This window comes from Nelumbo lutea, chromosome 1 (genome assembly GCF_056320005.1).
Source record: "Nelumbo lutea isolate HS-2025 chromosome 1, American lotus-T2T, whole genome shotgun sequence".
Lineage (NCBI taxonomy): Eukaryota > Viridiplantae > Streptophyta > Magnoliopsida > Proteales > Nelumbonaceae > Nelumbo > Nelumbo lutea.
Window position 1 is genome coordinate 39,391,741 of NC_142684.1, and position 26,299 is coordinate 39,418,039.

At 39.6% G+C, this 26,299-nt stretch overlaps 1 protein-coding gene and 1 long non-coding RNA gene across 9 annotated transcripts in view; one reads left to right on the plus strand and one right to left on the minus strand.

The window, feature by feature from the left end:
• Positions 1–23,055, minus strand: part of LOC148874345 (uncharacterized) — a 48,792-nt gene extending 25,737 nt beyond the window's left edge. For 5 of the 7 annotated variants that reach the window (XR_016100989.1, XR_016100988.1, XM_088950943.1 and 2 more), the window contains exons 1-3: positions 22,326–22,852; positions 7,122–7,213; positions 6,308–7,008 (exon numbers count right to left, since the gene is read on the minus strand). Coding sequence is in view for 5 of the 7 variants with exons in the window: in XM_088950943.1 (XP_088807069.1) it covers positions 6,308–7,008; positions 7,122–7,213; positions 22,326–22,706 (1,174 nt within the window). In the remaining 2 variants the exon portion in view is untranslated. Of the gene's footprint in view, positions 1–6,307; positions 7,009–7,121; positions 7,214–22,325 lie in introns of all 7 variants that reach the window. The other 2 variants (XM_088950934.1, XM_088950918.1) reach the window with 2 other exon arrangements.
• Positions 23,056–23,466: 411 nt separating this feature from the next.
• Positions 23,467–26,162, plus strand: LOC148874346 (uncharacterized). Of its 2 annotated transcripts, XR_016100991.1 has the most exons (4): positions 23,478–24,102; positions 25,281–25,441; positions 25,560–25,778; positions 25,893–26,162. It is a non-coding gene; the product is annotated as an uncharacterized LOC148874346 (long non-coding RNA). The 2 variants fall into 2 exon arrangements; XR_016100990.1 differs by lacking the exon at positions 25,893–26,162 and having other exon boundaries at positions 23,467–24,102; positions 25,560–25,800.
• The last annotated feature ends 137 nt before the right edge of the window (positions 26,163–26,299 follow it).

Genomic DNA, 26,299 nt, shown 5'->3' on the forward strand with positions numbered 1-26,299 from the left:
CAACACATGTACTAAGCCAATTTTCGCAACACGGGAAAAAGTTTCTACATAGTCTACACCATAAAGTTGAGAGTACCCTTTTGCAACTAAATAGGCTTTCAGGCGTTCCACTCTCCCATCTGGTAGGTACTTAACAGTATACACCCATTTACAACCAACAACATGCTTACCTAGGGAAGATTGGTGATTTTCCACGTATGGTTGTGGTGAAGAGCAGAGAGTTCCTCTTCCATAGCTTTTCGCCACCCTGGCAAGGTAAGAGCCTCCTGAACATCCTTAGGTGTGGAAGCAGAGAACAACAGAGAAATAAACTCGCGATGGGAAGCAGAAATGTGAGATATAGAAACATAATTGGATATGGAGTGTAAAGTGCAACTACGTTTGATGGATGTCATCTGCACACTTAAAAAATTAGAGGAAATCATCACACTCGATTTCTGGTCACCACTTGCATCACCCATCGATGCCATTTCAATCTACGAAGTTGGTTCTGCCTGCCACAAAAATAAAAAAAAAAAAAAATATATATATATATATATATATATATATATATATATATATATATATATATCAGTTCCAAACACTGCAACTACTGTTCTTTAACTACCACACCAAGACACTTATAATCACCACGAACTTGCCCTAGCATACATTCGGCCACTTTGAATATTACTGTAATGCGAACAGGCAGTTTTATAACCACAGAAAATCCCTCTTGAAACTGCTCATTAGAGGGTTCAGACCACCCCGACTGCACCTACTCGACCACCATGGCTATCACGCATGGTAAAAGCAGTCCACAAAAAAAAATGTTTTTTTTTCTTTTCACTCGTACTGTTGCACTCGCCCCCTGTCACCAGAAGTCAAGCCACCAAAACCCTAGGGGTTGCCGCAGATATCTGGGTTTCACCGCAGTCTTCTACTCCAGATTCCCACAGGCTGTGTTTGGCAAGAGTGCAAAAAGTGAATGCTCTGATATGAACACAAATTTGTTTAAATAGAAGAATGAAAACCCAGATCAGTTTTGCACTCATTAATTTACAGTGTCTTGGTTGTTTGTGATGGGAGCAAAAACAAATCTCAAGGCTGGAACCAACCTATTTTACATTGACCAACTTTGAGTATAAAGATTTCTTCCATTTTTCAAAAGCAAACTTTGCTCTATTTGTGTGCAAAACAGTTGAACAAATAAATCTTCTTTCATTTTCAGTACAAACTACAAATACATATTTTTCCAAACATCTGCAAAACCCAACGGAGTGCAAATTCACTATGATTCTGCATTTGCAGTCTTGCCAAATACAGCCATAGTGTTTCAACTTTCAAACACTAAACAATTCAATCCTGTCAAACTCTCAAAATATTTTTCCGTCTCCTAGTTGCATTACTTCAAGTAGCTAGTGTGATGTTTGAATTCATGCACTCCTAATCCTAGGACATTGGGGCCTCTAGAAGTTTTGCTCTATTTGAGTGCACTAAACAATTCAATCCTGTCACAATTCATTTTACAAGGAGAATATGTACAGTAAAAATACAGGAACATAGGCTAGTAAATAGTCATGGTGTTATAGAAAGTGAGCAAGCCCTGGAGATTTAATGGAAGCTTCATAAGCCTTCTAGACAAGTCCAAAGCTTATAGAGGCATCTCTAATGGACCAGAACTCCCAGGAATATTGTGGAATCTTGTAAAAATTTGTGGATCATCCTAGAATACACATGGATTAAAATGTCCCTAATTTCCCTAATATTTCCACAGCATATTTCCATTTCCATGGGTAGCAACAAGAAACTTTAACAGTATGTTTATTCCCAAATAAACACTACAGCACTATGTGGAGTACAAGAGAGAGTTTCCATGACATATTTCCATTTCCACATCCACATGAAACTTTACTGGAATCGACATATTCCCCAGTGAACACTACCGGCACTATGTAGAGTACAAGAGATAGTATTATAACACAAGTTGGTGACAATATTGTGGATATGTGAAGTAACAATGTTATTGGCCACCTAGCTTACATGATTATTTACTTTAAGCTAGCTCAATGTTCATTTCAAACATGAAGTTAAACATTAGTTTTTGTTTATGTAATAGATTATTTGGTTGATCTATTAAAGTCATTTACATTTTCTACAAGTTTAAATTTTGCTTTAACTTATTCTATCATGAAACTCTGAATCTCGAGGTTCACAAGGCAACTTCAAAACATATCCTTTTGTCCATAATTTGTTTAATGATTTGGCACAAGATAATAACTTAAAAAGGTGTGCCTATGTTTCTTCTATCATTTCATAAAATATCATTCTATATTTTGCATATTTTGTAATGTTTCCACCATGTATATAATTTTTTACAAATTTCCATATGATATTTCCGACATTTCCAGCATGTTTCTAATATTTGGACAACAGACCCACCAACATTTTAAACCTTGCCACAGGTGCCAAGAGGGGTCTAGACAAGCTCCAAAATACCCTAGTAATAAGTAGAAGGGGGATGGGTCTAGAAGGGGTTCTAGACTATTCTATGGGTGGAAGTTTGTACATAGTTCTAAAGTCTTCTGTATGGAGATGTAGCGTACTAGCATATACACAGGGGCCACCTCCCTCATGTGTAGCCAATCCGAGTTTTGTAAGCATTCTCTGAGTAGTGTAATCTCTTAGTGAACACAATCTTTCTTCCCTACAATACTTGGTGTGTTGCCGTGCCTTGGTTGGGTGACCTTTGCACTTAAGCAGCCTAGCAAGAGTGATCTTGGGTGTGAGTTTGGCTGACTTGCTTGAAGGGCCAAATGAATTCCACACAACTTAGCCAACAGGAGAGGTCAGGTTGTGACAAAATGCTACCTAACCATTATCCATAGAGAATTTACAACTTTACAAAATAGCACTCCAAAACAAGATTTCCTATTTACTCCCTGTCAAGCCAACTGGTCAGCTACACTGTTTGCTTCCCTAAGAGTTCATGACCCAACTGCTCCCAATTCTCTTGAAGACATGAAGCCTAAGTGTATCTGTGCTGCAAAACTCCTTTTGAGTTTGAAGAAATAGTTGGTTAGCCACGAGTGTGGGGTTCCATACCCACACTCAGGCTCTAGTGTGTGTGGTTTCATACCCACACCTAGTTGTTTCTAATTTCTTATATTAGTAGTTTCTAATTTCTTTTATTAGTAGTTTCTAATTTCTTTTATTAGAAGTTTCTAATTTCCTTTAAGTTGGGTCGGCTGGCCTTATTGTTTCTATTTTTTGTTTATTTCCTATTCTTGTAAGGAACCTAAAGCTATAAATAAAGAAGTGTATGGAGTGGCAGATCATTAACCACCGAACCTTTCTTTCTTTTCTCCTCTCTTCACTCTTCTTCTCTCTCTCTCTCTCTTTTTCCTTCTCTTCGAACCACATGAGAATTGTTTAGGGCTGAAAGTTCAGAAAGATCCTTTGGCTGATTCTTGGAGGTTGCAAGAAGGCTTTGCACAACTCATGATTCAGATCAGTCTCTGGTCTTAAGACAATCATCCATTTCCATCGTTCTAGTTTGTGGCGCTGATACCAGTTTTGTTGGGTTTTGCACAACTCAAATGCTACTCCGAAGGAGCTCAGCTTCCTAAGAAGAAGAAAAAGATGAGGGAGAGAATGCAAATTAAGCAAAGGTTTTATTATTCTCTTTGATAATTTGATATTTAAAGGCCATACATCCAATGATTAGATCACAATTCTTTCACAATGACTATGTGATTCTCCTAACATTCATAACTAACTACACATGACGTGTCTGATGAGACCTTTGTCTGTAACTGCGCTTGACCACTTGAACCAAGTAGGGCTGGAAGGCCACACCTGTGAGCTGGTTCAATGCGGTCTGCTGCTCCATGGACTGGACGACCTGGCCTGGGCTTGTGTTCCTAACAGAGTATTAGGCTGGCTTTTAAAGTTGGAAATAGAGAAAAAAAGAATAGGATAGTAGTTGTTCAAAGAATTCCAACCCCACCACATGTCTTCCCAAAACCCTACCTTCCAGCCACAAGCAGCATCATATCAAATGCAATGAAGGAAATGGGGCAACTGATCCATAATAGCCTTCCAAGGAGAAGAAAGAAAAGCCCTAGCAGTTAACCAAACGTCCCACCCATTTCCAGCTAAGCCATGTATGTTTACAATTACTTTATGCCACAAATTATCCAATTCCAAGGGGAAACACCACAGCCACTTCCCAAGCAGAAACATGTTTCTAACCCTCAAATTGCACAGCACCAGACCCCTTGCCCTTTTGCTTTTACACACAAGTTCTCAATTTACTACTTCCTTTTCATATCCTAGCTCCCACAAAAAGTCCATCACTTTCTCTAATTCATTTGCAATGGAGACTAGGATTCTAGCCCTTGGGTTTACCCCTAGTGGTAAGCCTAAGTATTTAATTGGCTAATCTGAGACAACATAGCCCAAAGTCAGATGCTATTCTCTCAAGCTCCTGCTCAACCATATTAACACCTAGAATGCAACTCTTGCCTAAGTTCACTTTTTGATACTCTCTCAAAACAAGAAATCAACAGCTTCAAATTTAATGCTCCTGCTTCTCCTATATCCTCGCAAATAAGTAGGGCATCATCAGCAAACGACAAAATAATTAACAACAAAATTGTCTCTCCCAACTCTCCACTCCCTAAGGTTGGGAATGAAAAATTAGTTAGATTCTGGTTGCTTGTTTAGTGGAAATTTTTCCTTCTGAGATCCTATCTGCAACATCCAGGGCTTCAAGAAGTATTCAAAAGGTCTTAAATTTTGTTCTTCTAAAAGTTCATAGACCATTTACTAATGCACAAGCAACAATAGAAGGTCACTTAGAAGTTAATAGACCATTACAAAGGTATAAACCACATAGCGGCATGCAAGAAAATAACCAAAAAAAAAGCTTATACAAGGAACTTGCCCAGGTTACCTTGCTCCTCAGTAGGGATGTCAGTGGGTCAGGTTGGATTCGGGTTAGTCTTAATCGGGTTTTGTGTTAGGACTGCAACATGTGCCCAATCCATTGGAGATAGAGACATTGAAAAAAGATGTAAGTATAGCCATCAATAATAATAGATGACTTTTCACAGAATGGATAAGGTCAGGTTCACGGCCCTATTCCATTTAGTCAATTTAGGTTTGGATTGGTCCAAACTTGTACAGACCCAACCCTTTGATATTCCTGATCCTCAGCTCAGGCAAACACCTTCCGAAAGTAGTGTTGCCTATATTCAAGTGAAACACATTCCTTAAAATGTGCCCTACCTGTGTGCGGCACATCTCAGATGCAAACATCAGTAATGTTTTCTTAATATTTTAAATAATCAATCTTTTATTTCATCACCATCATCCAAGTCTTATCCTAACTATAATGGGTTGGCTACATAACCAGTGCTTTAAAAGGTGTGGGAGGCGTACACCTGGAGGCACGCCTCTAGGCAAGGTGCTCCCACTGACACCTCTGAGGCGTACGCCTCATACGCTTTTTTCATGAGGCGTGCTAGAGGCGTACGCCTCATGCACAGCTCATTAAAAAAGACAGAAAAAAAAAAGAAAAAAAGGAAAGGAAAGGAAAGGAAAGGAAAGGAAATGGAAGGGAAGGGAAAGAAAAAGAAAGAAAGAAAGAGAAGAAAAAAAAGAGAGAAAGAAAAGGAGAGGGAAGGGAAGAAAAGATAAGAGAAAAGAAAGTGGTCCCTCAATTAGTGTTATGCATCTTTGTTCTTCTTAATATAAAAGATTTTTATTAAAAATAAAGAAAAATGGGATCCCCCCTTCCTCTTCTTCTTCTTCCTCACTCCCCTCCTCTTAAGGAGGCTTCCGCCTCCTTGTATTCAGGAGGCTTACGCCTCTTATGTTCTGAACTACGCCTCACGCCTCTATGTAGTGGAATGCCTCCGCGTCTTAAAACATTGTACATAACTATTTGGTATACACCTCACAAAAAGGTAATTACCCAGTAATCTAGGGTCTTAGGAGGGGTGAATAGGATATGCACCTAACCTTTGGCCTTTTTTTACAGAAAGTGTCCATTCTTAGACTTGAACCCCTGTTCTCATGCTTGTCAGCCCAAGATTTTGCCATTACACCAAGCGATGGTCCCTCATCTCAAAAAAAAATAACCATAAATGAAAAAACTAATAGTAATAATCATATAGTGTTCATCAATGGAGAAAAGAAATGCAAATCCTACAACAAAGACTTATAGAGGAAGTAATATGAGTAAAGCAAGAAAACAAAAATGAAAAAGTTAACTTTGGTTAAATGGAAAAGAATTAAGATCACAGTGAGGAAATTCTCTTACCAGGCCCAAGAATATTTTGATTGTCAATCTCAATGATGTAAGAGGAAAGAAAATTGACATATAGCGTGGTATTGATTAATCCATTTTCAGAACTTTGTAGAGAGGCTTCAAGCTGACTTTTCTCAAAAAAATTTGAACCAGGGAGAAATTCATGAAATAGAGGCTGGAGGAGCTTCAAATCGTGTATATTATGATACACTCGGGGAAATAAATGGAACTTCAAGATATTTACATCTGCCCCTCGGAATGTAACTGGCCTATAATCTATGTTGCTTCCATTCTTCAGTATGCCACTGACAAAACTCACATGTTTGTTATCACCATGGCCCTTTGCTGTAAGATTAAATTGAAAACCCACTGCAGTGGCAGGGTCATTTGGAAGGTCAACAAACTGCCATGAAATGTATATGTTATCAGGAATGATCTGGCAACTGTTGCACTTGAGATTTATGGTTGGTCCTTGGCTAGTGTTGTGGCATGAATAGTTTGCAAAGATTGACAAAGGAGAAACTTTAAAGTCAATGGAGCCTGGATTCCCTGATATTAGTGTACCAAGGCCACGCAAGTGAGAGCAGCTCATACTAGAAATGGTAGTTATATTGAATTCCATATCATTATTAATGGAGAGTAAATCGGGTGCATTTGTTGCCTTAACATTATGCACCTCAACAGATCTTTTGGAAATAATCTGGTAAAGCAACCTGTGAAAAGACCGAAAGAACCAAGTCAATATCAACTTAGTTTACATAAACAAAAGACAAAGTGCTGTAAGACATGACTGTCACGTAGAAAAAAAATGGCATCAATCACTTACGCAGCAAATAAGCCAACAAAAAGTATCCAACTTGCTACAGAAAAAGTTCCACCAAGCTCTGTTTGTCGTTTCATCACAACCTTACGGTCATCCTACATCAAAGAAATTTCATTTGCAGATATGAACTAAGCATTATGTTAGAATCCCATACTATGAAATTAGTGTAAAGAACACTAAATGAACTATGCTCAACCTGCTTGTGATCTTTTTTTTTTATAAACCTACTTGCGATCTTGTTTTTTTTTCGATCAGCAAAAATTTTCATTAATAACAGAGAATTTCAGTTACAATAGATAAAGATTGCAGAGGGACATCTAAACTGCAATCTCCAGCAATTAGTTACAATTCTGCCCAGTACAATGAAGATCTATTTGCCCCATGTTTACCTACTTCACCTACTTGCGATCTTGTTGATTAAATATGAAAAAGTTTTCCACACTTATTTGGTTTTTATTTCATTTAAATTTAAAATTTTGTTGACTTCACCCTTAATTTGAGGTTGCATTGCTTTATACCAACTTATTCCAAACACGTTTTTACAACACGGGCTACACAACTAAACACATTGTAACACATCTCCTTAGATTAGATGTGTCTTAGAAACTAGACCTTATTGATGTGTAAACAGTTCAGATGGCAATGGCATAGGAGTCGTTTCTTTCTTTCTTTTTATTGGCTAAATATATTGTTACTTTAAGTAGGGGCATAAGGATAATATTTGTTCTGGGTCTTAATCGCATGGGCTTGAGCCTATTATTGTCTATTATGTACTTGTTTTATTGGGTAGGTAATGGGCTTGGGCTTATGTTGGTCTTTTATGTTCTGTTCTCATGTATTTTTGCTGCCACCTAAGCAGGGGCATACCTGTCCATGCATGTATTATTGTAAAACCCTCATTTACATATCAATAAGGGGCTGGAAGAGAGTAAGGACACCCATTCTTTCTTTCAAACTCTCTTCTCTTCTCTAAACTAGGCTTTGAATCTTTGTGGCATCAGAGCAATAATCCTGCCCTAGTTTATACTGTTCGCTCCCCTTCTCTTGACTTTCAGGTTGCTTTTTCTTTCTAGTTCTGGTTGCAACTCTCTAGGTTTTTCCTTGGGGTTTGTTGAGGTTTTAGACAAATTGTGTAGTCTATAGTGGTAGTTTTTTATTATTTATTGTTTAGATAGGAAGTGGGGACCACAACACTCTTGTTGGGTCCTTTTTGAGCAGTTATTTTAATTATTTTATGCTTTCTTATGTGTTAGCCACCCTATAAGGGCATATTGGCCTTTGTACTCTATTATTTCAGACTATAAATAATAGTGAAGAGGGCGGCCAGTATTATTGCTCTCTTTTCTCTCTCAAATCTCTTCTCTTCCTTTTCTCTTTCTTCTCTTCTTCTTCAAGAAATATTCTTTTCTTTTACAGATTTTTTTTTTATTTCAGCACCTTTCTACTTGGTATCAGAGCAAATTTTGGGTTTCTTGAAATTTTTTCATGCAGTCCTAGATCAGCCGATTGCATGAGGAGATAAAGAGCTGACCGATCTACTTTAAATTGCCCAGTTCTTGGATTTGCTGGTGTGATCTAGTCATTAGGAAGGTGATCTATGTTTTGGCATCAAAACCAGGAAGAACTAGAGTGCAAGGAAGAGTCCTAGTCAAGTTGGACTCTTCAATTTTGATCTGATCTTGGGCACTCAAGTATTGTTGGACTTCTCTAGGTATTCTATAGGGGGCGGTTAGGTTTCTAGAATTTTTTGGGCCTTTGGAATGGCCGATTCATTTTTCTCTTTAGTGGGAGATAGTGGGGAGAAAGATTTCTCTTTGTATAGGGTTTTCTTCTTCCGAAAAGGTTTGCTACCTTTGTGTGTGAGATCAATTTGACCTTAAAGGCTCTCTACCTAATTTTTTTCTACTTTTGAAATATTTTAAGTAAAATGGACAGTTGGAGTGCCAAGTAGAAGTCCACCTGTAACATGGGTCTAGGTGTTGGAGGTAGTAGTGATATTTTTTGGTCTGGAATTATTACTACAGTGAAGTTTGATGGTAAAAATTATCTAAAATGGGCACAATCAGCCAAGATGGCCATTGGTGCTCATGGAAAACTAGGGTACATCATTGGGGAGTTAAAGAAAACCGATACAGATCCTTCCCGATGGGTACAGGAGAATTACATGTTGATGACTTGGCTGTGTAACTCTATGTTACCTCACATTGGTAAAAATTTTTTGTGGGCTAATACAACAAAGGAGATTTGGGATGGAGTGACTGAAACCTATTCCCAGAAACAAATGTAGCTAGAGCCTATCAATTAAGGAATCCTGTGATTAGTACAAAATAGGGAGATAGACTTCTTGCCACCTATTTCTCCATGCTGAAAACTCTTTGGCAGGAGATTGACCACTTAGAAACTGTGCTTTGGGAGAATATGAAGGATGCAGCAACCTATTAGGGGTTGGTAGAGAAGAATAGGGTTTTGGGAATGATCAGTCAACTATGGTTAGTACAGTTAAATCTAAGCCAAATGGAGATAGGGGGAGCAATGAAGCTAGGAAGAGGACAAGAAGGATTTGGTGTGCGACTATTGCAAGAAGACTAAACATACCAGAGACACCTATTGGAAGGTTTACTCTCATCTCGTACCAGCTCAGATCAAGAACAAGAATGGAAATGCAAATGTGGCAATTATAGGAGACCCTTCAGGACCCCTCTCCCAGGCTGATCTGGAGTCCATTGCAATACCAACTGTGAGGATTGAATTTGAAAAGTATGGACAGCTTATGAGTAAAAAGGATTCAACCAACTCTAGTTCTTCAGATGGGCAGAACAATGCAGAAGACAACCATACTACTTCCTTTGCTCATACAAGTAGTGAAGGGATAGAGAGATCCATCATATAGATGGCCGAACCCTAGAGGAAGGTAGGGCGAAATTTCAAAAATTTCTCTCTCTCCCATGTGGGAATCACATTCCCTATTTTAGAAAATTGCATTTTCAATGATCAATCTGAAACCTAAACCAGACCAGATCTGAAACCCAAAAAGGAGTGAAGGGTTATACCTGATACGAAGTAACAATAACCTCCAATGAAGGTATTCACGCCCAAGGAAATATCCAAAGACTGCTTCCACCAAAGATGACACGGCGCGGGATGAAGCATAATCAGCAGGATGGCTCTTTAGCAAGAATCTGATGGAGGGCTAGTGAGCACGACTTCTGATTACCTTTTCTACCAAAAGGTAATATCAAGAACACTTCTTGATCGCTCCCACAGGTGGAGATCAAACTAATATGGCGGCAGGAGAAGGAGAGCAAGAGCAGAAGACAGAAGCAATCAAATTATATGTTGTCCTCTCTCTTAAATCAGTAGATCGATGGATGAACTGGAGGTTTGCCCTGCTCCTCTATTTATAGCCTTAAAGAGAGGTTCTCCTAATCCCATTAGGAGTTTCCTAATCCAAATCTTGTATTTGAATTTGGACTCTCTTTAAGAGATAAAGATAATCACTTATCTTATCTACAGATAAAGATCAACCCTCATAATCTAATTAGGAGTTTCCTGATCCAAATCTCTATTTGGATATAGACTCTCTGAGTGGATAGAGACAATCCCTTATCCTATCTGCTGATCTAAATCCCAGAACCACCCCTCTTTAATTAATCTCATTAATCTCAATGGTTGTGTGAGACCCAAACATTGATCTACACATCAGCCAAATGAGTACAGCCCAACCTCTGTTACAAGGCCTGACCGAATTCACTGTAAGAGACAGTGAACCCTTGAGTCCATCACCATGGGCTCTTAATGGGCCCAACATTTACACTAAATGGTCCCTGGGTCAAGCCACCTTATAAAAACCTAAGGACTGTGGGCAGATGCAAGATTAGCCCATCAGGTATTACCCCCAATGGTCTTGCACTTAACCTCTCAGCCCATAATGATCAAACATTGCTCGACAAGAGAGGACATCTCCCTCGACTGCAAGGTACAGTGCTGCACTCTCTACTCACATGGATCCCGGGAATTAAAACATTTTTGCAAACATTTTGAAACCATAATATATATATATGTATATCTCTATATAAATATATTTTGCAAAACTAATTTCAACGGTTGAAATCGACTACTGGCAGTTTTGGTTTCCATCAGAGAGAGTGCATCCCCGATCATTCACTTTGTCCAACAAAAGGGCTGATCCTGTCACTATGATCACCCACTCAAATGAATTCTCGGATTGTCCCAACATACACAGGTTTTGACCCCCTCTGAGGATCTCACTGATTAGCATATCAAAAACAATCCAATCTGACACCTAGTGCAGTATCATAATCGAGTCTAGGGGTCAGGTGTAACATTCCAGTTTTGCCCATCTATCACCAAGGTCCAGGGCAATACTGGAATTCTGGTCCGGTTCAAGGTTTCAAGAAAACCCACACTGCATGTACCTCAGGTCTCACCCTGGCAACTGAGACAAGCCACCCCAACCAACTTGGCGGCACATCAGTGTCAGCCTTGGCAGGATAAATCTCCCCAAATCTATCCAACGGCTGTAAAGATTCTAAACTAACATGAGTCTCATATGTGTCCAATTTTAGGGTATTACACAGAAACACACCATGATAACATGAACCAAATATGTATTTTATTCATTTACATTAAATGTCATAATGTACATCATTCTGATTGGAGCTAAGGGCATACACTGTCTAACAAGTAGTTCATATGCAGTCGCAAATCATGTATCCACCTCGGGTAAGGAGGGACGTCCCTAGATTATAGACTCAGGAGCATCTGAGCATATGACCAATATATCTACCCTCTTTAGTTCTTACCAATTGTGCTCTGGTAGAGATAAGAATCTCCACAGCAGATGGTTCCCATATTCCCATTATTGGAAAGGGGCAATTAGAGTGACTAATGGCATTACTTTATCCTCTGCCTTACATGTCCCTAAACTCCATACTAAACTTCTTTCAATAAGCTCTCTAATAAAAATTTTGAACTGCTCAATGACCTTTCTTCTTGGTAATTGTGTTTTAAAAGATTTGGAATCAAAGAGGACGATTGGGAGTGGTCATGAGGTGAATGGAGTCTACCTTCTGGATGAGATTCTGAAACATCAGAGCCATCATGTTAGTAGCAGCAATAGTAGTGGATCAAAGTCAATGAGTCAAATTATGCTCCGGCATGATTGTTTGGGTCATCTTTCTTTCATTTCATTAAGGTTCTGTTTCCAAAGTTGCTTAAGTCTGTTCAGTTGTCTAGTTTGGAATGTGAAAGTTGCCAGTTGGTAAAGCATCGTAGACATTCTTTAAAACCAAGTAATAAAAAAAGCTTCTTTGCTTTTGATATTGTTCATACTGATGTATGGGGTCCTTACCACATTTCTTCCATGGGTGTTATTGTTATTTTCTCGTTTGTGGATGATCATACACGGTATTCTTGGATTTATCTGATGAGATCACGTGATGAAGTACCCATTTTGGTGAGACGGTTCCACTAGATGGTTCTCACACAATTTGGAGTAAGGACTAAAGTCTCCAAATTAGATAATGCTAGAGAGTATTTTGAGAACGACTTGTTCTCAATTCCTCATACTTTTTAGAGCATGGTGTGATTCATCAGAGTAGTTGTGCATACACACCACAATAGAATGGGGTAGCAAAGAAGAAGAGCAGACATATTGTGGAGGTGGCAAGGAGCCTTATGGTGTGTGCCTCAGTTACAATTTGTTTTGGGGGGGATGCAATTCTCATAGTTGTGCATCTGATTAACCGTGTTCCTTCACACACTTTAGGGTTTAAGGCACCTTTCAGCTTGTTTTTTTCAGATGGGTAGATATTTCATATACCTTTGAGAGTTTTTTGGTGTGTCTCCTTTGTTCACATTCTTGGTCCTCATCGCAAGAAATTGGATTCTAAGGCCAAGAAATGTGTTTTCCTTGGGTATGCTCAAAACCAAAAGGGATATTGTTGTTATGATCCAGTGTTAGGGAGTAAGTTTGTTACTATGGATGTTACCTTTTTTTAGTCTACTTTCTTTCTCTTGAGTGGTTCTCCTCAAGGGGAGTGTTTTGGGGAGGAGAACTCACAACTTGTCCCTCTTCCGGTGTCATTTGTTCATCTGATCCACATATTTCACCATCAACCTATTCCACCATCAGCAACTAGGGGTGGCCACGAGCCGAGCTCGAGCCTAATAAAGCATACATATAATAAAAATGTTATATATATAATATTTTTCTTTTTATATATAATAATAACTAATTATTATAACTCTTAATTTTTTAAATATCAAATAAAAAATATTTTTTATATATAATTTTTTATTTTTATGAAACATTTTTCTCAAGCTGAGCTCGAGCTTACGAGCTTTTGACTTGAGTCGAGCTCAAGCTCAAGGTTCTAGCTCAAATTGAGCTAAACCTCGTACTACCTTGGCGAGCCGAGCTCAAATAGCTAACTATTCAGCTTAGCTCGAATCCACCCCTATCAACAATTACAGTCCCACTGCCTGATCCACTATGGCCAACCTCACAAGTCTATCAACACCACCAGAAGAGGGTTGACTCCAAACATGCTCAAATAGAAGAACCTGCACCACTCTCCGTCAATCCATCTAAGATCCCAAGTTTAACTAATACAATTCCAGGTATTTCCCTTGAGCTTGAGCCTGAGCCTGTTATTTCCCCTAATAATGATGTTTTTGTACCTAACACTGTTGTGGTAGTTGATCCCTCTGATCTTGATCTTCCCATTGCATTTCACACCATCTCTCCTACAATGCTTTCCTTTCTTCCTTGGATTTTGTGTCTATACCCAAGAATGTTAATGAAGCTCTCTCCAAATCTGAGTGGAAACTAACTATGCAAGAAGAAATGGAAGCCTTGGTTAAAAATCATACATGGGAAATAGTTGATCTTCTTGTAGACAAAGAGACAATCGGATGCAGATTCATATTCACCGTGAAGTATAGGGCTGATGGCAGCATAGAGAGGTACAAGGCAAGGTTGGTTGCAGGGTATACATAGACCTATGGTATTGATTACCTGGAGACTTTTGCACCAGTTGCTAAGATGAGATCAACTAAGATTCTCTTATCCCAAGCAGCTACCTATTCATGCCCTATATTCCAGCTTAAGGTTAAAAATTCTTTCCTTAGTGGTGATCTGCAAAAGGAGGTACATATGGACATTCTAGTTGGTTTTTATGAGAATGTTGGTAAGGGAAAAGTTTGCAGGCTGAAGAAATCACTACATGGTTTGAAATAGTCACCTAGAGCGTGGTTTGACAGGTTCAAAGGAGCACTTATCCGTTTTGGGTACACAGACTCAATCCGATCATACTCTCTTTGTAAAAATGAGAAAGGCACTCTTGTCAGTATTGATTGTATATGTAGATGATAATAGTTGTTACAGGAAATGATCTGAAGGAGATTGAGATGATACTTGCATACCCGAAGAAGCATTCTAGCAGAGGGATTCTTTTCTCAAACCATGAAAATTTAAAATTAGAATCCTACACAGATGTAGATTGAGCAAGTTGCTTAGATGACAGGAGATCTACATCAGGGGTATGCACCTTTGTGGGAGGAAACTTGGTCTCATGGAAGAGTAAAAAACAATTAGTTGTAACTAGATCAAGTGCAGAGGTTGCATATAAATCTATGGCTCAGGGTGTTTCAGAACAACTTCGGGTGAGATCTCTACTGAGTGAGATTGGAATTAAAGCTAAGGAGCTCATGATGTTAAATTGTAACAACCAAGTTGCAATCAATATTGCCTACAATCCAATTCGGCATGATAGGACTAAACACATTGAGGTTGATAGGCACTTCATAAGAGAAAGCGTGACAATTGGAGAAGTTTGCTTGCCTTGTCTCCTCTGAACTACAATTAGTTGATGTCTTCACCAAAGGAGTTGCAAAGAACAAGCTTGAATACAATCTACGCAAGTTGGGGATGTGTGACATTTACTCCCAACTTGAGGGGGAGTGTTGAGGTCTTAAACAAACTGTGTAGCCCATAGTGGTAGTTTTTGATTATTTATTATTTAGATAGGAAGTGGGGACCACAGCACTCTTGTTGGGTACTTTTTGAGCAGTTATTTTTATTGTTTTATGTTGTTTTATGTGTAAGCCACCCTATAAGGGCATATTGGTCTTTGTACTCTTTATTATTTTGGACTATAAATAATAGTGAAGAGAGCAGCCAGCATTATTGCTCTCTTTTCTCTCTCAAATCTCCTCTTCCTTTTCTCCTTTCTTCTCTTCTTCAAGATATATTCTTTTCTTTTACAGATTTTTTATTTCAGTACCTTTCTACTGGGCATTTGACCAAGGACGCCCTAAGCTAGTTGTCCATGAGCTAGTGGAGATCATGCTGCTGGGAGTAGTCTACCACGACTACTAAAGAGACCTGTTTGTGCAGGTCTAGAAGCTGGACAGTCAAGTAACAGTCCAGGAAATTTTCTTCTGGGCTGTTGACAGCAGAAAGGTTGCGGTGCAAGGCTCTACAATCACATCTAAACTAGTTCTGGAACTGTTAACAGTTAAGACACTGTCCTTGGATTGTTACGCCCTTGTTGTGAGCTGTTAAGAGTGTTTATTCCTCATCTTATTTAAGAAGAACTTGTGCTGAGTTGCAATAAGTTCAACATGTCCTCAAGCACCAGTAAAGTGACCTCTAAAGGTTCTTGGCAAAGGACATATTTACATTTGAGGTCAGGTCCCACCTGCAGCCAAGTAAAGAAAAAACCCAATTCCACACATCTGTGGCAAAGGACAAGATATTAGCAAATGGTAACAGTTCTCGTTCTGTATTCTACACATTGTGCACCAGTTTGGGTTCAAGCATAAAAGAGGTCTCTTCTTCTGCAGATTGTCCACAGTGTTAATCTTACCATGATATACTTCCCAATAAAAGGCAGAAATTATGGGGGGAATGGGCCTAGACCAGATTTCCTTTACCGGGAAACTCCAAGGGGATGGAGAAGAACAAAGGAGCTTGAAGAAGGAAGCACACGTAAAGGAGACACTCCTTACCAAAGACCAGATTCTACCATCCAAAATGTTAGAGTCGGCTGTACAAGGGTAGTATAGTCCTTTTATGTTTAGTTATATATGAGTTGTTCAGCTAATGTGGCTCTCACTTAAGTAAGGGCACATTGGTAATTCTTGTATATCTTATAAGAGTATAAATAAAAGAAGGGCCGACTAGAGGAATTTGAATTTTTCTCTCTAGTTCAGCTGTGACCTTTTCTCCTTCTTCTTCTCCTTCTTCTTCTCCTTCTTCTCTTTCTTCTAATCTGAACTTATATGAACATCTAATCTGAGTTTTATCATAGTATCAGAGCCAGGTTAATCAGTTCAGATCAGTCGCCTCCTTTTTATTCTCTGTTATACGCATTCTTTTCTAGGGTTTTGTAGATTTCTCATTGATGACTAGAGAGTTTTCCAAAAAGAAAGAAAAGGACTAGCCGTTTTCTCCTTCTAGGGGTTTCCATGCCTCCAATGAGTGTAGTCGTTGTGGTTTAGTGTGATTGGTAGAAAACCCTCTACTCGGCAGTTCGAAGAGGGCTGGTTTTGTGATGGTGACAGTGCAGACTTAGTACCCTCCACTCGACAGGTACATGATTTTCAAACTAAGTTGTGGTATGTAGCAAGTTTTTTTTATATGTTGCAGAACTGAATATCCTATTCGTGAGGTGCATTGTGAGGGTTTCTAGTGCTGACAGTAGACGGCAACAGTGGTGTTGTTGCTAAAAGTGGTGAAGAGTTGTGAGTTGTTGCTGAAACAGTGGTGAAGAGTTGTGAGTGTTGTTGCTGAAACTTGGTACTAGGAACCCTAGTGGTGTTCAGTCATTCGTGTGGAGTGTGGTGAATTATTAGGGCAGTAGAGTGACAATCTAGTGGTACAGTTTCCCCTTGTTTTCTTGTACAGTCATGGGAGACAGCAGTGAATGCAAATCAAGTGCGATGGTGTCTTCTGATTATCTAAATGTGCAGATGACTTCTATAAAACTGAATGGTGAGAATTATGTCCCTTGGGCTAAATTTATTGAAGTTTTCCTGAAAGCCAAAAAGAAAGTGAAACATGTGAGGGAAGATAAACCTCCAATTGATTCTCCGGGATATGATGAATGGGAGCAGGAGGATGCTCAAATTATGACTTGGCTATGGAACAGCATGGAGTCCAAAATCAGTGTGAACTTCATGTTTTTAGATACAGCCAAGGAAACTATATTCTAGACAAGATAGCACTACTAGGGTTTATCAACTGTACCAACAGTACTTCAATCTGCAACAAGGGAATCAAAGTCTTGAAGACTATTACGCCAGTATGAGAAATTTACGAAATGAGTTGAATATTTATTATCCTCTTACACTTGATGTCAAAATTCAGCAACAACAGAGAGAGCAGTTGGATGTGACCAGATTTTTAGTGGGGTTGAAGTCTAGAGTATGAACCTGTAAGGGCACAGATACTAGGTGGATCTGTTCTTCCCTCTCTTGAGGAAGTGTTTGCTTGTCTTCGGAGGATTTCAGTTGAACCCACAGAGACTTCCACTATGTCAGATAGGTCTGCATTTGTAGTTACGAGAGGGGGAGGTCGTGGTGGTAGAGGAGGTCAGCATGGCCATGGTAGTGGTGGTGGACCCTTGTATGATCGTGGTGGTGGTGGCATGTATAATCGTGGTGGTGGTATGGAGGGACATACTATCAACTTTTGCTATGATCTACATGGCCCACCTTCAACCTGGGAAAATCATACAGTTGTAAATGGTGGTAGCTCAAGACAGGAATCTCAAGTTACTGATCAGATCCCCACTACATCAACAGATGATTCCAGAAAAGAGATGGTGAGTGTTTCACGGGATGAGTATGAGCGGTTCATTCAGGGTACATCTCAACAGAACTCGGCTACCCTTGCACACTCAAGTACGGCTTGTCTGGCATCCACACCTTCCCGTTGGATTATAGATCTTGGAGCTTCCGATCATATGATTGGAACTCCAGGTGTGTTTTCATTCATTTCTTCATCCTCCACTTCCCAATCAGTTACTCTTGCCAATGGCTCTACATCAGCCATATGTGGTATTAGTAATGTTGACACAGACTCATTATTTCTCTCCTCAGTTTTATATATTACCAAGCTTCCCTTTAACCCGATGTCTGTTAGTAAATTGACTAAGTCTCTTAATTGCTCAATAACTTTTTACCTTTCCTCTTGTGTGTTTTAGAATCTCAAGCCGGGGATGAAGATTGGTGGAAGGCATGAAGCCGGTGGACTGTATTATCATGATGGAGGTGGTTCAACAACAACTCTTCAATCATCTCTTTCCCCTCATCAGTGGCACTGCAGACTTGGTCATCCGTCTCTTAGAGCTCTCCAGTTACTTGTTTCGTCGTTGAGTCATCTTTCTAATTTAAATTGTGAGTCGTGTCAGTTTGGGAAACATCGTTGTGTTTCCTTCAGTCCTAGAGTTGATAGTCGTACATCGAGTCCTTTTTCTTTAGTCCATTCGGACATCTGGGGTCCAAACAGAGTAGTGTCTTATAATGGTTACAAGTACTTCGTAATTTTTGTTGATGATTATTCAAGGATGACATGGCTTTACCTTATATGAAAGAAAAGAGTGAACTATTTTCTATCTTCCAAAAATTTTATGCTGAAATTTGCAATCAATTTGGTGTACATATTAAAATTCTTCATTCTGATAATGACCGCGAGTATTTTTCCACACCCTTTCAAGAATATTTGGAACAACATGGCATTATCCATCAAACCTCGTGTACCTACACCCCTCAACAAAATGGGTGGCTAAAAGAAAGAACCATCACCTTTTGGAAACTACTCGGTCCCTCTTACATCAGATGAATGTCCCCAAACCCTTTTGGAGTGATGTTGTGCTTACATCCTGCTTTCTTATTAACCGCATGCCCATGTCTATCCTTGAAAGTCAGTCCCCTTTCTCTGTTTTGTTTCCCACGTTGTCTCCTTTTCCCCTTACTCCCAGAGTTTTTTGATGTGTGTGTTTCGTTCATAATCTTGGGCTTGGAATGGACAAGTTAGATGCTAGATCCACTAATTGTGTTTTTCTTGGCTATTCCAGGACTCAAAAAGGGTATAAGTGTTATAATCCTCGTTCTCAGCGTTCTTTTGTGTGTTCTGATGTTACATTTTTTGAGTCAGTTCCTTTCTTTTTCGGGTCAAATACTTCTTCTCCTCCATTGCCATCACCCCCTCTTCCGGTTCCTATTGAGGACCCCGTTCCTCTTGTTCCAGTTGTAACCTAGTCTTTGCCTCCAGTGCCACTACCTAAGAGAGGACCACCTATCCGGCAAGTGTATATGCATCAGGCACCGGCTCCTCCTCCAACTTCGTCATCGTCAACAGATCCGGTAGTTGTTACCACCCAACCCCAATCTCAATTTCTGACCTTGATCTTCCTATTGCTTTACGGAAAGGTAAACGCAGTTGCACTCTTCACCCGATTTCCAATTATGTTTCTATATCTCACCTTTTGGCTTCCCATCGCCAGTTTGTTTCTATGTTATCCTCTGCCTCTGTTCCCAAGAATGTCCAAGAATCCCTCACTTCTCTAGGGTGGCGCCAAGCAATGGAAGAAGAACTCTCAGCCCTGACTCGTACTCATACGTGTGACCTCACCACTCTTCTGCCTGGTAAGCATGTTGTAGGCTGTAAGTGGGTGTACACGGTTAAATACTTACCTGATGGGAGTGTTGAACGGTTGAAAACTCGGTTAGTTGCCAAAGGTTATTCACAGTTGTATGGTATTAATTACACAGACACCTTCTCTCCGATTGCCAAAATTGGGTCGATTCATGTTCTGATTTCTCTTGCTGCTATATTTGATTGGCCATTGTTTCAACTTGACATCAAGAATGATTTTTTACATGGTGATCTTCTTGAGGAGGTGTACATGGAGCAACCACCAGGGTTTGTTGCTCAGGGGGAGGGTGAGAGGGTATGTAGACTTAAGAAGGCTATTTATAGACTTAAACAATCTCCCCGTGCATAGTTTGGGAGATTTAGTGAAGTGGTGAAGAAGTTTGGAATGAAACAGTGTCAGGTTGACCATTCCGTATTCAGCTATGAAACAAATGCTAAGAAGATTCTCTTGGTGGTATATGTAGATGACATTGTTATCACAGGCAATGACAAAACAGGGATTGACAGGTTGAAGACTTACTTGCATGATCACTTCCAGACAAAAGATCTTGGCAAATTAAGATACTTCCTAGGGATAGAAGTTGCGAGGTCCAAGAATGGTATTAATATGTGCCAGAGGAAATATGTTCTTGATCTACTAGAAGAAACAGGGTTGTTGGGTGTCAGACCAGCTGAAACACCATGGACCTGAATGTTAAATTGGGTAGTGATACAGTTAAGGAGTTTGAGGATCCGGGAAGGTTCAAAAGGTTGGTGGGTAAGCTTAATTACCTAACCATCACTCGACCTGATATCTCGTTTGCAATCAGTGTAGTGAGTCAGTTTATGTAGAACTCTTGAATTCCACATTGGGAGGCAATCCTAAGGATTGTGCGGTATTTGAAGGGAGCTCTAGGTCGTGGTTTGTTATATAAGAGTGGAGGAAGTCTTGAGATAGAGGGATACACGAATGCTGATTGAGCTGGTTCTATATCTAATAGAAGGTCCACTACAAGGTATTGCACTTTTCTTGGTGGGAACTTAGTGACATGGAAGGGTAAGAAGCAGACAATGGTGGCAAGAAGCAGTGCAGAGGCTGAATATAGGGCTATGGCATACACAACATGCGAACTAGTGTGGTTGAAGCATCTCCTAGAGGAGATGGGATACTCGATTGACATTCCTATGAAGCTATATTGTGATAATCAAGCTGCAGTTCATATCTCCTCTAAACTAGTGTTTCATGAAAGGACGAAGCATATAGAAGTGGATTGCCACTTTGTACGTGAAAAGGTGCTTAGTGGAGTGATAAGTACAACATATGTGAATACAAGAAATCAATGGGTAGATCTGTTTACCAAAGGGTTGAATCGAGTAAGAGTGGTAACAAGCTGGGACTATATGGCATATACTCACCAGCTTGAGGGGGAGTGTTAGAGTCAATTGTACAAGGGTAGTATAGTGCTTTTATGTTTAGTTATATATGAGTCGTTCAACTGATGTGGCTCTCACTTAAGTGAGGGTACAATGGTAATTATTGTATACCTTAGAAGAGTATAAATAAAAGAAGGGCCGACTAGAGGAATTTGAATTTTTCTCTCTAGTTCGGCTGTGACCTTTTCTCCTTTTTCTTCTTCTCTTTCTTCTCCTTCTTCTCTCTCTTATTCTTCTCTTTCTTCTCCTTCTTCTCTCTCTTATTCTTCTCTTTCTTCTGATCTGAACTTATACGAACATCTAATCTGAGTTTTATAATGGTATCAGAGCTAGGTTAATCAGTTCAGATCAGTCGCCTCCTTTTTTTTCTCTGTTTTGTGCATTCTTTTCTAGGGTTTTGCAGAATTCTCATTTATAACTACAGAGTTTTCCAAAAAGAAAGAAAAGGACTGGTCGTTTTCTCCTTGTAGGGGTTTCCATGCCTCCAATGAGTGCAGTCGCTGTGGTTTTGTGTGGTTGGTAGAAAACCCTCTACTCGGCGGTTTGAAGAGGGCTGGTTTTGTGATGGTGACAGTGCAGACTTCTTCTCCTTCTTCTTCTTCTTCTCTTTCTTCTTTCACTGTGACCTTTTCTCCTTCTTCTCTCTCTTCTTCTTCTCTTTCTTCTGATCTGAACTTATACGAACATCTAATCTGATTTTTATCACAAAAACCCATTCTTGTGGGTGCTATTTATTACAGAATTAGATTATTAAGTAATCAATAGTACATCCACACTCCATAAATGAATATCCAATTCATCAACCAGTCTTGAATAACCAGGGGAGTGGCACACAAAAATCAAATCATTCTTGGCCTTCTCCGAAGAGGTTGAGCTAATCTATAATTAAAGGAAGCCTAGTTATTCACCGAAGTTTCTTCTAATCAAGTCGTAATCACATCTTTGCTTCTTGGTCATAAGTTCATCCACAATACCAGTGAATTATTTATTACTCTATGAGGTATGCATATACAAACATGTAATAATTCTACTTTTTCCCCATGTAGGTTCTAAAAGAAGAAATGCAAAAGAAAAAGTAGTACAGAGAAAGATAATTGAGGCAATCTAACCAGCCAATGTCTCGTGGCAAAACAGAAATCCAACCGACTAATCCACCACCTGATCCGAAACCAGATGCTCCTCCCATCACCGAGCTCCGCAAACCTAACAAAGAAGCAAAACAAAAGCCAAGACAAAAGCATCACAAGCGTAGCCTCCAGGAACACCGCCTGCGACTGTGTGAACTTCTTGATCGAATCAAACGAGAAGATCGTCTCCGGGAACGTCAAAGAGTAATCCACCCCTGAACTCATCATCCATGCACCCTCCCCGACCTGATACAAGCTGCAGCTGTTGCTCGTAGCACTGAAAACATAACCCGGGTTGCAGGCGCAGAGTGTCGAATTAAAACGAAACGAGTTCGACGGACACGGCTGTAGAGGCTGCGCCATTGATCTCTGCTTCCCTCTCTGCTCGAATCCCAATAATTCAAGTCGACTTTCGATAAACAATCGGAAAAACTCGATTTCTTACTCTTCAGGTTCCGAAGAAACGGATAGAAGAGCGAGGAAGCATCGAAGAGGAAAGAGAACGTGATGCGGAGAAAGTTTGCCAGCAGTGTCGGCTTATCTGATATAAACTTACTAAAATATCCCTAGACAGTAGAGATAATTACGATTGACGTTGCTGTGATTAAAGTTTGTAAAGGGGACTGAAATGGTAGTCGGGTCTCGAGAGAATATATCCTTGGGAAGTTATCAGAAGTTTGAACTCTTGACGTAACTCTTTGGACTCTTCAGTGTTCAGTCTCCATTCTTCGCCGTTCAAAGCGATCTTCCAAGCTAAGTGGACCGGTCCCACTACTTCTGAAGGATTCCGATTAAACGCACGTGATTGAACATGGAGGCCGTGGCGGTTTTATGAATTTTTCAAGGGCAAATATTTTAAGAAATTGATTAACTCCTGTCTAAAAACCTTTTTATGGTTGAAAATGCCTTTTTCAGTTAGGATTCATTGAAGGCTTGACTATTTCTTGCAAGGACACGGGTCAGTTCTGCTTTTGATAGTCATAGGCATTAGGTGAACCACAACTATTGGAGGTAATCACCGACACCAACATAGGTGAACCCCAACTATCGGAGAGCTCTATCAATCGTATCTTATATATATATATATATATATATATATATATATATATAACGGAATCTTACTGTTCAACACCGTTGTTTGCTCAAGTAATAACCACTTGTCTCTCCCTCTATTTTGCATATACGACGCGTGTTTACCTTTTCTTCATGTTTCCGGAACTTTTTTTTCCCGCTTTCCCCATCTTCCACTTACCACTTCTTCTCACTATTCCTCTCTCTCTCCCTTTGACACATTTCTTTCTCTCTCCCAGCTTCTCTGTCTATCTTCCCGCTCTCTCTCTCTACTTCCTCTGAAAAACCGGGGACTTCCATCGCTTCTTCTTCAAGGTTTCTCCTCCTGAAGAGTTACAGTGCCATGAACGTTCAGGGTTTGAACTGCTTCAGGCGAAGATGCAGTAGAAAACTTTCTTGCCTTATAGGCAAGGACTGTTGGGATGCATAGGGTTCAGTTTCAAGAGCTACGGTGCCGTGAACGGATTTGCGTCTAAATCTCGTCTCTTTCTTCGTCTACAGTTTCCCAAAGTAGTTCTTCGCCGGCAGCATCACACTCTTTAAAACATTGGTCGGGCATCAATCAGCATTGCTTTGTTTTCCCTTTAACAGAAATTGTTCCCCCAGCTGCAGCCATCTATTTCAAACCATAATTTTTGCCGAAGCTCCCCTGTTCTCTTGATCTGATCAGGCCAAAATCCCATCTCAGGTAAGTTCTAACTTACTCTGCAACTTTTTTTTCTTTCCTCTTTAAATTTCATTTTCGTTTTCTTCTCTCTAATGTTGCATCCGGTTGTCAACCAACAGAGGCGGCAATGAGGTTCTGGGAAACCATCCTCTGTAATTGTTTGGTTGACGCCATAGTTGATAATAAACCCCTGTAATTGATTTTGGAGTCGGTAATTGGGAATAGCGAACGTGTTGGCAGTAAGTAAAAGAGGAAAATCAATGGTTTCCATGCTTATTTATTTTTCTTTCTTTTCTTCACTTGGTTTTACTATTAAAAGGGCCATTGATCTCATCGGTGTTTTATTCTGTTTTCTTTTTCTTGAACGAGTTGCAGATCCTATTACATTTCTTGCTTAATTGTTTCCTAGCAGTAGTTATAATATCTATGGTGTTTAGAAATTTATTCGACTGTGAGATTTGCTTCGTTCACTCAGTTGATGATCAGAATCATATTTGTTTAGTTGTTTCAGCCTGATGAATGGATGCGTTTGTACTTATCCGATTGATTTAACTTCATTGGACTGGGATTAGAGATTTCCAAATTGGTAGATTACTTTGTCAACCAAGGAAGACTATAGATGACGTTCTCAATGTTTAGGGAATTGATCGTCATAGCTAAATAAGAAATGAGAAAAAGGACAAAAATAATAAAAAAATATAATAATTAACAGTGAATTACAATCTCATTGAAAATATATATATATATATATATATATATATATATATATATGCATAAAAAACAAGTGGCAATACCAAAAACAATTGTCATTGTCAATACTGTTTCCCTCTCTTCGGAGGATAGAAATATTTTTTATTCATCTTCTCTGCCATGACCTGCGAAACAAACCCAGAACCCCTCCTCTGCTCTGTTCTAGTGGTCTGGGCGGTGCAGTATGACGAAACTGAGTCCATCATCACTCTCAAAAAAATGAGGGCTTTCTTCTTTGCCTTTTTTGATTGAGCTTTCATGAACTGCTGGCTTTTCCACTCCCAAGTGACTCCGTTGCATTATTTTCACTCACGCATGGGGTTTTACCTTCTCAAACATTCTTCATTACTGGTTTTTAATTTTTAGGATTTAGTTAAGCGATATTTTTTTCTGTTATAAAAATCTTGGAGTTTGAAACTTTGATTTTCTTGGTTTCATGCTTCGTTTAGGAGGGATAGAAGAACACTGGAAGAGCCCTTTGTGATAAGCAAGGACTGGGAAAGGGACATGCTGGATGAACGAATGGCTATTGGTCGAGATGCGCGGGCCCCCTCGCCACTGTTCTTCGAGTCGGTGAGAAGGCCTTCTACCTCCCAGACACGTTGAGCAGGTTCTGTTTTTTCCTGTATCTCTTTCACTGTTTCATTCCTGTGATCTGAGTATTAAGTGTTGTACAATAATCATTTGTTTTCTTTTCAGTTTCTATTAACCATCTAAATTCTTTGTAGGTTAAGGCCTTCTCAAAGCTTGATAATGATCTGAAAATGCCCATCTACCATATACCTTCCAACATTCTGTGCACAGTTGTAAATGTTGAGTTAAAGGTCTGTCTCACTGTCAATCTGTCTGTATATCTTTCTCTCTCTGCTCCCCACCTTCTTGGTTTGCAGGAGGAAAAGGAAACAGATGAGGTGTTAGCTCAAATAACACTTCTTCCAGAAATGAAGGTTGCATACTAACTTGCTGAAATTGGAGAATAGTTTATATACCCACTTGTTTGATTGCAGTTGATCTACTTTTCTGGGTCTTAGATACGGCTAACGTTTGGATTTATGCATCAGAATGACAATAACCTGCGGCATGGACTGCTTGAATCTCTCCCTCGGAGTCCTCAGAGGCCTAAAGTTTTTCCAGTATTATATCTTTCCCATTTCATAGTTGAACCAAGCAGATATGGGAAAGATATTTTCTTTCTCTTGTTTTCTGAATAAACCAAGCAGAGCCTAAGGATGTGAATCAGGATGCTCTGGTTCAGTGGTTAAGGCCACCACCATCTCTTTTGAGAAGAGAGAGAAGTTAAAGATACAATTGAACTGCTTTGTCATCACCAATCACACAGCTTTAAATTTTAATCCTTTATCTTTCCCCTACTAGGCCAGTTCCCACATCCTAACTTTCTCGGTAAGCATTGTCAGTCATTACCTTGTCTCATCTATATCTTTCGCATCACCCTTGCCAACTGGGTGGA